The sequence below is a fragment of the Orcinus orca genome, chromosome X, assembly GCF_937001465.1.
Source record: "Orcinus orca chromosome X, mOrcOrc1.1, whole genome shotgun sequence".
Lineage (NCBI taxonomy): Eukaryota > Metazoa > Chordata > Mammalia > Artiodactyla > Delphinidae > Orcinus > Orcinus orca.
This window is the reverse complement of record NC_064580.1, coordinates 92,640,029-92,654,238: the sequence shown is the minus strand read 5'-3', so window position 1 is coordinate 92,654,238 and position 14,210 is coordinate 92,640,029. Positions and strand designations below refer to the sequence as shown.

The following is a 14,210-nucleotide window of genomic DNA, read 5'->3' as shown; positions in this document are numbered from 1 at the left end:
TTATTTTTGCCACTAATGAATCAGGTGCCCAACTAGTAAATTTGCTTCCCTATATTAGCTAATTAGAGGGCTGACCAATGTGAAGGAGAATGTAACTATTATAATCAACTTCACAAACTTTAAGCACAGGTTTATGCATTAATACCCATGTCAATACTACCTTGCCAGTAGAACAAGACATGCCTTTTTTTAAAATAAGTGTAGGTAAGTTAATTATTGCCATAGATGAAGGGAAGCAAAAGGATAAACCCCAAATCATGAATATTCAAAAAGTCTACCTTATTTCCTTTTGGAATACTAAGATTTTCTTTTCAGAAAATTACTCCCTTATTTTATATTTGTTCACAATTGATATATCATGTGTTTTTTACCTGAGTATACTCTCCCAAAAAAGAAGAAAAGAAAAACAGCCTAACAAAATCAATAATACAGATAAACCCAAAAGGTTAATTTTCATGTCAACTATATCAAACAGGCACAACATATACACTGTGGTAATGGAAGAAAAGGGGCTCATTTTGAATCACGACAAACATGAATTAAAGCCATTCACTAAGATGAACATTGGAAAATCTTGCTAGTATTACCAGAGTCAGAAGAGCTCTACTGTGAAAGGAATGCAAGGCATTCTCATTTTCCTGGCTTTGTAAGCACAGTGCCTGGCACATACATTTTATACATGGTAATTATTTAGTCATTTACTTCCTATGTGTTCTGATTAACATGGGAAAGAAAGTGTGAATGGTCCCATGAAAATTCTTACCTCAACAAATAACTTTTGCATGCAGTGCCTATTCATCCTTCAGATCTCAGTGCAAGAAAAAGTTTCTCAAGCAAGAGTTTCCCATTCCTTAACTTAGATTCCTTTGTTATTTGCCCACACAGAAGCATGTTATTTCCCTTCTGACAAATTATACATTTATTTGTGTGATTATTCGATTGATATTTGTCTTTGCAAGTAAACTTTAAGTTCCAGTGGGCCAGGGTCATGTCAATTCAGCTTACCATGGTATTCTCAGCATCTAGCAAAGCCTGGCAAGTCGATGGGTTTCGAATGAATAGATGTTGAATGACTAAACAAATTGAGCACTAAGAAACATATCTAATAAGTAGACCGCCATACTGTCAGGAGGAAAAAAACTTGTAAGTAAAAATATATTAAAAGACAAATTTTGTATGCCCCCACAAAAGAAAAATAAAAACAGTAGCCGCGAAAAATGTGCAGTGATATTTAATAAAATCTGAACTGGAATTGTCAGAGAATAGAGGATTTAGTTAACTGGACATTTGGGAGAAAATAGGGTTAAATCGAAGATCTCTAAATTTGAGGGTTCTCGAAGTGTGGTACCCAGACGAATAGCATCAACATCACCTGTAAACTTGTTAAAAAGTCCAAATTTGGGGACCCACACCCCAGACCAATTGAATCAGTAACTCTGTGGGTGGGGCCCAGCAATGTGTGTTTTATCAGGATCCCCATGAAATTCTGATGCAGGCTAAAGTTTGAGAACCACTGTTTCAATTCAATCCCTTGTTGAAAACCATTCTATGTCCACTATCCTGCTTCCTAAAGTTCACACATAAAATGTAACAGAATCTTTCTTTGACTCTTGAAGATCCTGAAAAGTCTCAGTCATTATTTTTTTAAAAAATGCTGCTCTTGACTTGGACTAGAAATCGAAATGTAAGCAAGTGTACACCGACCCCAGATTATGTTCTAAATATTCCTTTTTAAATAAAGATATCGTTGATCAAAGCTCATTTTCCTGTGATTTGATTACGTCTCCTATAGGGGGAGGCAGCAACAATTCTGGTAACTGTAGCATGGGTCTCATTTAGCCTCTAAAATTTATATCTTCATTGATTTGTAATTCATGATGCTATAGGCATGAAGCCTAAGAAAAGGATGTCAACTAACCACTTAGAAAACAGTTTCTAGGAATTATGTTTAAACATAAGTGTATATACTTAGCAAACACTTAAATTGCATTCATATGCTCTTCCCAAATGTGAATTAGAATCTATATTTATCCAGTCATTATTCCCAGGTCCATCAGGTAGTCTCCTTAGCTATACCTTTAATTTACAAGTAAATGTAGTAACTACATAAAGTTAAAAGCAACAAAACTCTATTAAAAAATATGTTAGATATTTCCAGAGTTCGAGTCTTCTCCCATCCTACCCCTGAGCCCCTTGACAGGCACTTAATTTATTTTTCCATATTTTATCACTCCCATATCCAGGAATCAGAGCACTTTTTTTCCATACTACTTTGATCAGTTGAATGCTTAAGTTTTCCTGTAGGTGCACAAAAATGACATCTCAGCTTATGAAAGTTTATGCCCTCAAGTGAGACTTAGTCTTATGCAATAAGATCAAGGTAACTGAATACACACCCAAAGTTGATGTCTCTGGCCAGGGGGACTCAGCTTGAAAAATGCACCGTAGAAGGACACAATGTTCTTGTGGAAAGAGTACTTCTTCAAAAGGTTGAGTTCAGTCCTGAGATCTTCTTCTTCATCCTGTAGAATAAGAATAGACAATAAAATTCCGAAGCTATGCCACTCAATGACTATGGGACCCTAAACTATAGTAGATCAAAGAAGGAGAATCCTATGGCAACCCATTATATCCCACAGCAATTTATAATAAGATCTCAACTAGAATTGTCAGGATGGAGATCTGGGGTTAACTGGGAATTGGGGAGAAAATAAAGGTTAATTAAATATCTTTTAATTCAATGGTTCTTTAAGTGTGATCCCTGGACCAGCAGCAATGGCCACTGTGTAAAGTTTTCACTAACTGGAATCACCCAATTAAAGTGTAAAATTCAATGGTTTTTAGCATATTTACAAAATTATTCAACCATCACCACAATCAATTTTAGAACATTTTTATCACCCCAAGAGGAAACCCCATACCCTTTAGCTATCACCCCCAAATTCTGCCACACACATTCCAGCTTTAGGCAACCACAAATATATTTTCTATCTCTGTAGATTTATCTATCTTTAACATCTTATATAAATGAAAATCATACAGTATGTGAACCTTTGTGACTAGCTTTTTTTCCCCAGAATTCATCCATTTGTAATACATATCAGTATTTCATTCCTTTTCATTTACCATTCATCAACTGAAGGAGTTATTTCTACCCTTTGGCTCTTATGAATAATGCTGCTATGAGCATTCATATCAATTTTTTGTGTGGATATGTTTTCATTTCTCATTGGTATATACCTAGAAGTGAAATTGTTAGGTCAAATGGTAATGCTATATTTAACATTTTGTCGAAATGCCAAACTTTTCCACAGTGGCTACACCATTTTACATTCCCAGATCAATGATGGTTCTCATTTCTCTATACCCTCACCAACACTTATTATTTTCTGTTTTATTATAACCATCATAGTGGGTGGAAAGTTGTATCTCATTGTGGTTTTGATTTGTAATTCCCTAAAGACTGATGGTGTTAAGGATCATTTTATGGGCAGAGGCATGTCTAATAGAATATCTTTGCCCCTATTTTTAAATTGGGTTAATAGTCTTTTTATTATTGAACTGTAAGATTTATTTATATATTCTATATATAAGTACTTTATAAGTGTATGATTTGCAAATATTTCCTCCCATTCTGCATGTGCTCATTTCACTTTCTTGATAGTGCCTTCTGAGGGACAAAATTTTTAATTTTGATGAAGTCCAGTTTATCAATTTCTTATTTTGTTGATTGTACTTTTGGTGGCATATGTAAGGATCCATTGCAAATCCAAGGTCATGAAGATGAACTCCAATTTTTCTTCAAAACATTTTATAGGTTTAGCTCTTACATTTAGGATTTTTATCCATTTTGAGGTAATTTTCATATAAAGTAGGGGACTAACTTCATTCTTTTACATGTGGATATCCAGTTGACTCAGCATCATTTGTTGAAAAGACTAGTCTTTCCCTATGAATTGTCTTTTCACCCATGTCAAAAATTAGTTGACCACAGATATATGGAAATAGTTCTATTTCACTGATCTATGTATCTATCCTTATGCTTGCACCACACTGCCTTGATTAATTTGTGATTGACTGAAGTTTAAAGGTATTGGATTGATTTGTCCTATCTTTTTAAATGCTGAAATTCATTATTTTCCTAATCATTACAGTGGTAAATATGTAAAAATTACTATCTATCTATCTAGAGAGATAAGTGGTCTGAATTTCTACTAGCTATAAATTTCATTTCATTGTAAATAAACAAAGCTCTCCTACAGCATCTATAAAACTTCAATTTAAACTTTTCAGGAATACTATTATTGTACAAAGTGAAATATATTTGTAGTATGTAAAAAAAGACTTATTTTTTTAACATCTTTATTGGAGTATAATTGCTTTACAATGGTGTGTTAGTTTCTGCTTTATAACAAAGTGAATCAGTTATACATATACATATATCCCCATATCTCTTTCCTCTTCCGTCTCCCTCCCTCCCACCCTCCCTATCCCACCCCTCTAGGTAGTCACAAAGCACCGAGCTGATCTCTCTGTGCTATGCGGCTGCTTCCCACTAGCTATCTATTTTACATTTGGCAGTGTATAAATGTCCATGGCAATCTCTCACTTTGTGCCAGCTTACCCTTCCCCCTCCCCATATCTTCAAGTTCATTCTCTAGTAGGTCTGTGTCTTTGTTCCCGTCTTGCCCCTAGGTTCTTCATGACCATTTTTTTTGTTTGTTTCTTAGATTCTATATATATGTGTTAGCATACAGTAATTGCTTCTCTCTTTCTGATTTACTTCACTCTGTATGACAGACTCTAGGTCCATCTACCACACTACAAATAACTCAATTTCGTTTCTTTTTATGGCTGAGTAATATTCCATTGTATATATGTGCCACATCTTCGTTATCCATTCATCTGTTGATGGACACTTAGGTGGCTTCCATGTCCTGGATACCGTAAATAGAGCTGCAATGAACATTGTGGTCCATGACTCTTTTTGAATTATGGTTATCTCAGGGTATATGCCCAGTAGTGGGATGGCTGGGTCGTATGGTAGTTTTATTTTTAGTTTTTTAAGGAAACTCCATACTGTTCTCCATAGTGGCTGTATCAATTTACATTCCCACCAACAGTGCAAGAGGGATTCCACACCCTCTCCAGCATTTATTGTTTGTAGATATTTTGATGATGGCCATTCTGACCGGTGTGAGGTGATACTTCACCGAAGTTTTGATTTGCATTTCTCTAATGATTAGTGATGTTGAGCATCCTTTCATGTGTTTGTTGGCAATCTGTATATCTTATTTGGAGAAATGACTTTTAGGTCTCCTGCCCGTTTTTGGATTGGGTTGTTTGTTTTTTCGATATTGAGCTACATGAGCTGTTTATATAATTTGGAGATTAATCCTTTGTCCGTTGATTCATTTGCAAATATTTTCTCCAATTCTGAGGGTTGTCTTTTGGTCTTGTTTATGGTTTCCTTTGCTGTGCAAAAGCTTTGAAGTTTCATTAGGTCCCATTTGTTTATTTTTGTTTTTATTTCCTTTACTCTAGGAGGTGGGTCAAAAAGGATCTTGCTGTGATTTATGTCATAGAGTGTTCTGCCTATGTTTTCCTCTAAGTGTTTGAGAGTGTCGGCCTTACATTAGGTCTTTATTCCATTGTGAGTTTATTTTTGTGTATAGTGTTAGGGAATGTTCTAATTTCATTCTTTTACATGTAGCTGTCCAGTTCTCCCAGCACCACTTATTGAAGAGGCTGCCTTTTCTCCACTGTATATTATTGCCTCCTTTATCAAAGATAAGGTGACCATATGTGCATGGGTTTATCTCTGGGGTTTCTATCCTGTTCCATTGATCTATATTTCTGTTTTTGTGCCAGTACCATACTGTCTTGATTACTGTAGCTTTGTAGTATAGTCTTATGTCAGGGAGCCTAATTCCTCCAGCTCCATTTTTCTTTCTCAAGATTGTTTTGGCTATTTGGGCTCATTTTGGTTTCCATACAAATTGTGAAAATTTTTGTTGTAGTTCCGTGAAAAATGCCATTGGTAGTTGGATAGGGATAGCACTGAATCTGTAGATTGCTTTGGGTAGTATAGTCATTTTCACAATGTTGATTCTTCCAATCCAAGAACTTGGCATATCTCTCCATCTGTTTGTATAATCTTTAATTTCTTTCATCAGTGTCTTATTATTTTCTGCATACAGGTCTTTTGTCTCCTTAGGTAGGTTTATTCCTATATATTTTATTCTTTTTGTTGTAATGGTAAATGGGAGTGTTTTCTTAATTTCACTTTCAGATTTTTCATCATTAGTGTATAGGAATGCCAGAGACTTCTGGGCATTACTTTTGTATCCTGCTAGTGTACCAAATTCATTGATTAGCTCTAGTAGTTTTCTGGTAGTATCTTTAGGATTCTCTATGTATAGTATCATGTCATCTGCAAACAGTGACAGCTTTACTTCTTCTTCTCTGATTTGAGTTCCTTTTATTTCTTTTTCTTCTCTGATTTCTGTGGCTAAAACTTCCAAAACTATGTTGAATAATGGTGAGAGTGGGCAACCTTGTCTTGTTCCTGATCTTAGTGGAAATGGTTTCAGTTTTTCACCTTTGAGAACAATGTTGGCTGTGGGCTTGTCATATATGGCCTTTATTATGTTGAGGTAGGTTGCCTCTATGCCTACTTTCTGGAGAATTTTTATCATAAGTGGGTGTTGAGTTTTGTCGAAAGCTTTTTCTGCATCTATTGAGATGATCATATATTTTTTCTCCTTCAATTTGTTAATATGGTGTATCACATTGATTGATTTGAGTATACTGAAGAATCCTTGCATCCTTGGGATAAACCCCACTTGATCATGGTGTATGATCCTTTTAATGTGTTGTTGGATTTTGTTTGCTAGTATTTTGTTGAGGATTTTTGTATCTGTGTTCAACAGAGATATTGGCCTGTAGTTTTCTTTCTTTCTGAAATCTTTGTCTGGTTTTGGTATCAGACTGATGGTGGCCTCATAGAATGAGTTTGGGAGTGTTCCTCTCTCTGCTATAGTTTGGGTGAGTTTGAGAAGGATAGGTGTTAGCTCTTCTGTAAATGTTTGATAGAATTTGCCTGTGAAGCTGTCTGGTCCTGGGCTTTTGCTTGTTGAAGATTTTTAATCACAGTCTCAATTTCAGTGCTTGTGATTGGTCTGTTCATATTTTCTATTTCTTTCTGGTTCAGTCTCAGAAGGCTGTGCTTTTCTAAGAATTTGTGCATTTCTTCCAGGTTGCCCATTTCATTGGCATAGAGTTGCTTGTAGTAATCTCTCATGATCCTTTGTATTTCTGCAGTGTCATTTGTTACTTCTCCTTTTTCATTTCTAATTCTGTTGATTTGAGTCTTCTCCCTTTTTTTCTTGATGAGTCTGGCTAATGGTTTATCAATTTTGTTTATTTTCTCAAAGAACCGGCTTTTAGTTTTATTGATCTTTGCTATTGTTTCCTTCATTTCTTTTTCATTTATTTCGATATAATCTTTATGATTTCTTTCCTTCTGCTAACTTTTGTATTTTTTTGTTCTTCTTTCTCTAATTGCTTTAGCTGTATGGTTAGGTTATTTATTTGAGATGTTTCTTGTTTCTTAAGGTAGGATTTTATTGCTATAAACTCCCCTCTTAGAACTGCTTTTGCTGTATCCCGTTGGTTTTGGGTCTTCCTGTTTTCATTGTGATTTGTTTCTAGGTATTTTTTGATTTCCTCTTTGATTTATTCAGTGATCTCTTGGTTATTAAGTGAAGACTTTCAAATTAAAGATACAGTTAAACTCCTGTTCTTAAATCCAGTGAAAAATGATACCTTTGGCTTATTTTGGGCAATGAATTAGAACAGGGCCAACTGACATTAAAAGCAATTAATGTGTGAACTTTTAACTATCTTTAGTTCTCCTCAGCATTTCCCTCAATTACCTTGACTTGAAGACCTGGAGGTAGGGGAAAATGCATCTCTAGAACATTTTTTAGCATTTCCCTAGGCTTTTCCAGTGGATTTATCCATAAACATTCAATTACTATAAAAAAATCTAGACACCTGTATGTCTTTGGGGGAGGGGATGGAGCCGTATTTCTCCAGTTGGAAACCCCAATGACAGTTTCTCTTTGTACTCATTGTGTAATAAAGGCATGAATGAATAAAACAATCACTTGTAGCATGAGAATTATATGGAAGTTCAGGTTCCCGTTTCGTCCCAGCCTCCCAAGGAAGCTTGGTTAATAAGTTTCCTTCGAATCCCCTTAACCTGTTTTCTACAAGGTAAAGATCAATCCTTGTGGCTTTCATTCTTGCCATGTAGGACCCTTAAACGTTCTGCCTCCCTTGTGATGTTGCCCTTCTTTGAAATTGTAACAATATCTGCAATCATATAGGAATAAACCTCAGAACCTAGCAATTCTTTATGTACAGGGGCACTCTCAGTTCCTAGCAAAGCATCAAGGTTCTGCTGAGAGAAATATGAACTCATAAAGAGTGCAATAAATAAGAATGAGATGATGGTGTGAGGATAAGAACTCAAAGAACAGGTTAAAAAGAAACACAGGTTAGATTGAGTCGTTTAACTTGTTTGGTAGTTTGATATCAAAGAGCTTCCTTTTCTTTTCTGGGTAAGAAATCTCATGTCCTCAGGCAGGAAGAGGAGAATGGCTCGGCTCTAGGCAGCTCTGTAGTTACATTTAACCGTACTTTTAACCTTGTTATAGGCAGGCCAAATATTCTGGTGCCATTTTACCTATGAGAAACCTGAAGCCTAGAGAGGTAAGACTACTTTTCCAAGTACTTCTTGGCTATTTAGTGGTAGACTTGGCATTTGAACTCATGTTTCTGGACTTCCACTTTATTGCTCTTTCCATAAACTCCTGACTTAATGAGATGTGTGTGCAAGTCACAAACTCTTTACCCCAAAGGATTCAGGGTGATTTAGAGACGCTAACTGGCTGATCACTTATTTTTCTTACTAAAATATATAATCAGAGGATACAAAGTTCCCAACTAGAAAAACTTTTAAGAGTGGGTTTCCCATATAAATGTAAACTCCCCCAAAACCAATAGACCAAGATCAGATATGTTTGGAAAGCATTAGTATGTTTGTCATTCTCAATTAACAGGAAGTTGAGCTTGTGAGAAACACATAAGTACATTATATCTATCAGGCCAAGTGGGTAATTTAAAACTGTCACATATATCCCAGTAATATGATGCTATAGCATTTCCTGGCTCAGGGCCAGTTGATCCCAGAGTGGCCTGAATATCCTGCTTTTTGTCAAGAAGAGGCAGCTCAAGGATGCCAAAACTTGCTTTGAAATTTCACCCAGTTCTAGAATCAAAATGTTTTTCCTTATAAAAAGAATATCAGAGAGGGTTTGAAGATGAACTTTAAATGAATTTATTAACACAAATGTTTGATAAAACCAAAATTGGTGAAACAATTATAATTTTCATACCTTACCTTCCACAGCTTTTTTTTAAAAGAATGTGATCATTTTATTATTATTTTATTTATTTTTTTGGCTGCATTGGTTCTTCGTTGCTGCACACAGGCTTCCTCTAGTAGTGGTGAGCGGGGGCTACTTTTTTTGCGGTACGCGGGCTTCTCATTGCGGTGGCTTCTCTTGTTGTGGAGCACGGGCTGTAGGAACGCGAGCTTCAGTAGTTATGGCACGTGGGCTCAGTAGTTGTGGCCCGAGGGCTCTAGAGCGCAGGCTCAGTAGTTGTGGCACACGGGCTTAGTTGCTCCACGGCATGTGGGATCCTCCTAGACCAGGGATCGAACCTGTGTCCCCTGCATTGGCAGGTGGACTCTTAACCACTGCATCACCAGGGAAGTCCCTTTCACAGATTCTTGATCAACCAAAGCATGTTATTAATCAGTACTGCCTGTTACTTTTGGATATGCTTCGTTTCCCAAGATACACTGTAAACAAAACAGGAGCCCAGTACTTACTAAACCAATCATGAAACTCTTTACCAATACCTTCCTAATATAACTAGAACGTTCTTCTGGATGTGATTGTTAATGGAAAAGGTTATTTTAAATGAGCCTGAGAGCATTTATTAAGACACAAAAGGTTGAAAATATTTGACTACTAGATAGTTAACTGCAGGGGAGACAATTAAGAAAAAAATATCAATTATATTGTAAGAGCAAAATTCTACATTTAGGCCCAGAGAATATTTTGATAGATCACTAACATCTAGATCATCAACATCTACTGAAAAAGAATTTCCTTTGCCAGAGCTTATTCTAGAGCCAGCAAATTATCAGAGTAATAGAGATTGCTTTGTAAAGCAGTTAAAAAGCTTCAAGTAGAAAGCACTTTCACACTCCTTCATGTATTCAAGTACTGTGCCAGATGTCTGAACACTCTTAGGCTGGGTAGCCTGTTGGTTTTCTGTCTGCTACTGGTCTCACACATACAAAAAAGTAGTCATCATTGTGCTCATATATGATGGCAATGTTTCTTAGAATCATAATGGGGGGAAAGCCAGTCAGTCCGGAATACCGTGTAAAAGGTGTAAAAAGGACCTTGCCAAGGCCAATTTTAGGCAAAATTCACTCTTGTTCGCATCATCTCTTTTGTTTTTACTCAGCTAAAGGGCATAGAGCACTGTGAATTTACTCAGTCCTTCATCTGCAGTCAATGCTTACCTGTTCAGGGAACCATTTCTTCTAGGCCCTGCTTTCTGATAGATGCTAGTGTTCACATATAATGAATGAAACTATGTGAATATGTTAAAAACATAAATATGTTATCACTTTTAGGCAAGAAAATTTTAGTGGTGGCCTTCTAAAGATAATGATACAACACAAAGGGACTTGTTTAACTTGAAAATTGAAGGAAAGACGGCTTGCGGGCTAATGAAGACTTTCAGTACTTACACTGTATCTCCACCCGACAGACTTTTGATATTTATTCACTCTCACTCGCCTCCCTATTTCAGGTAAAGGGGTCTGCAAAACCAAGAACAAAATGTTATTAAACCCACTGGTACACTCTGAAAATGATTTATTCTTAAGTGCTTTGTGCTCTTCTAGTACTAAATGGAAGAGTAACATAATATTATTCCTCTCTCAATTTTTACTAATAGTTTTAATAAAAAATCAGATTCTAATATATACAGAAACTTGGCACCAAATTCATAGTAACAAATTTAACTGCCATTAATGGTATATTACAATTTGATATTAGTAAAGTTCTATTTCCCCTAAAAAATAAACAAGGTAATTGACACTATCTATGGGCTGAACATGAGTTTTAACTATTTCAAGTTAGAGTATCTGAAATGTAGATTGTGGGTCAAAGTCTCTCAAGTTAAAAAAAGGAAATAAGTATTTTAGAGAGTCTCACTCAAAAAGCACCAGGCTGATTATTTGGAAGTCATGGTTTATAGGGCAAAATAAATCCACAAAACCTCAAAATTCATTGAAACTCACGTTGGTTTGCAACATTTGACATTTACTGGCAAAACAAAAAGCATGCAACTCTTTAAATAGTTTCAGCAATTCACTTCCTGCACAAATTGGAAAAGAACAGTTTATGGCATTGATAACAACTCAGTCAACATGTACAATTTTTCAGATATAATATCTGAGAATTTTCCTTTAGGGTGTAGTGAAGTGAATATGTTTTGACCTTTGCTATGCTCATGCTAATATTATCTTGAGAAAGTGAGGCACTCATGCTAAAGAAAGAGGACAGAAATCAGGGCTTAACAAATTCTATGACAATATGTTATGAACCACGACACAGCTTTATGAATGTTAGCAGGAACAGTGCCAATTAAACTGCCTATCTTGCGCATCTGTCAGAAAATACATGAAAAATGTGCATCTCAGACAAGTTCTTTTCCTTCTACCTGTCATTGAAAATCTAGTGTCCTCAACTCTCAAAATGAATGGTTGGGGAGGGAAAGAAATAATGATGAAACAGAGGATTAACACAACATTAGAGGAAATCGACTTTTTACTATCCCTGGAAACAGATAATCAACTAGAAATAGACAGGAGTACAGCTATTTTTTCATTTTTACAGAATACTAAAATATATAGCACTTTCATTGTGAATAAAAGTTTTTTATGTGTAAATGTAATAAATAATAAAAATAATATACTAATGATAGAAATAATATTAAATTCTAAATATAATAAATGCAGATTAAGATAATTATATATAACAATGATGGAAAAAACAAATACAATATTTTCTGAGCTGTTTATCACAAGACCATAGTCCACTAAGGGAACAGAATACAGATAGGAGGTAATATTACCTTACGAGCATTCATCACTTTAACAGCTGTAAGTGCACCAGTCTTTTCATGGAGTCCCTGAAACACAGGATAGTAATAAACATCAAATGCTGGCTATATAATCTAGCAATCAAGAAGTAAACAAAGTAAAAAATATTAAAATTAAATAAGGTTAAACATTGTAGCCTATTGTGAAATATAAAATATTATATAGAGATTAACTATAAGGTATTATGTAGAGGACAGAAATATTAAATTATGAACATTTTAAAGAAACCCCAACCATGTCACTCAAAAAATCAAGCAAATTTATGCAGTTTGCTTTTTATGTTTTGATTTGAGTAGTGGACATGATCGGCCATTTGAAGGCATTGCTTTCTTAGTATCTTTAATCTAGGTTTACATGGCACTGAAGCACCCAGATAAAAAGTAAAAATTTCAGACTGGAGATAGGGTAAAAGGAAATGTTTTATTGAACATTTTTCCAACTGATTATGTGGTACTATGCAGACAGATATTTCTATTGAACACCTCTTCACATACTAAAAAAGTTTTTTCCATAATGATCACAGATAAGAGTGATACATAATTAATTTAATGGCCTTTAAACCATTTAGTGTGCCCTCAATCATATGAACCAAAAATATTTATGAACAGGAGTTCTGAAAGATTCTTTCTTATTGAAAACACTCTGAGTTCTAAGTATTTGGACTTAGAAAATGTGAGTACAAGTTACAAGTTTATAATTTTCATAAATGAACACAGAGGTTTGGAACAAGAGTTCTTGTTTTGTGGCTGGTGCCTTTTAAAATATTTCAAGCTGTAGTCATAGAAAAAAATCAGTCTGATATTGATATGAGTAAAGCTTGAACTTGAAACAGAATGCCTTTTATGATAGTTCTCCAGCAGATTTGATTCTTCAGCTGTACTGGGTTAGACAGTATCTCCACAGAATTCAGGTTCACCCATAACCTCATATTGTGACCTTCCTCGAAAATAGGGTCTTTGCAGTTGTTATCAAGTTAAATGAGGTCATACTGGATTACAATGGTCAATGACTAGTATGTTTATAAGAGAAAAGGGAGGGATATTTGCACACACACACACACACACACACACACACACACACACACACAAAGGGAAGATGGTCATATGAAGACAGGAAAAAAGTGGAGTGATGCAGCTATGAGTCAAGAGATGCCAAGGATTGCTGGCAACCACTAGAAGCTAGGAAGAGGGAAGGAAGTATTCTTCCCTAGAGCCTTCAGAGGGAGAATGAATCTGCAGACTTATAGTCTTGAGAACTATAAGAGAATAAATTTCTGTTTAAAGCCACCTAATTTGTGGATTTATTACTGCAACTGTAGTAAACTAATATAGGGGCAAAAAAAGGACTGTCACTAGTCACAGATCTCATGTGAAAAACAGCCACACTTTTTAACTTATAGAATGATCAAATGAGGGATGATATTTCTGTATAATATTTTAAATATCTTGGGTAACCTGTCAAGTGAGTAACTATGCAAAATATCGAGATTCCTTGATTTCAGGACAGTGATACTTAAATATATTGTTAGTTTGTTGTTAAACCTCTCTTATAAAGCATATGCTTTGAAGTATATGAATACTGTTTTTAGATGATTCCTACAAGTTTTCTCATCAAAATAAAGCCAACTGATCAAAGAAGCTCAAAAGAAAAAGAATCCCACTCTACCATTACTATCAATGTTACATGCTACATGGGTGTCAAAACTCCATTTTATCCACTGATATGTTTGATAGGATTTAATCCCATACATTTAAGGTTACTTCAATCCTATTGATCAAGCCACTGTTTGTAAATGAAGCCATGTGTCAGAAATGGATCAGAAGACTTTCAAGGAAATACAGTAACTCTAGAAACACCAGCACTTTGATTTAACTCCAGTTCATGCCTAAGA

At 35.3% G+C, this 14,210-nt stretch overlaps 1 protein-coding gene across 1 annotated transcript in view; it reads right to left on the bottom strand.

The window, feature by feature from the left end:
- NRK (Nik related kinase) overlaps window positions 1-14,210 on the bottom strand; it is a 164,935-nt gene that overhangs the window by 76,070 nt on the left and 74,655 nt on the right. Inside the window, exons 3-5 of the mRNA XM_049705235.1 lie at window positions 12,292-12,348; window positions 10,901-10,972; window positions 2,397-2,522 (exon numbers count right to left, since the gene is read on the bottom strand). Coding sequence (XP_049561192.1) covers window positions 2,397-2,522; window positions 10,901-10,972; window positions 12,292-12,348 — 255 coding nt within the window. The remainder of the gene's footprint in view (window positions 1-2,396; window positions 2,523-10,900; window positions 10,973-12,291; window positions 12,349-14,210) is intronic.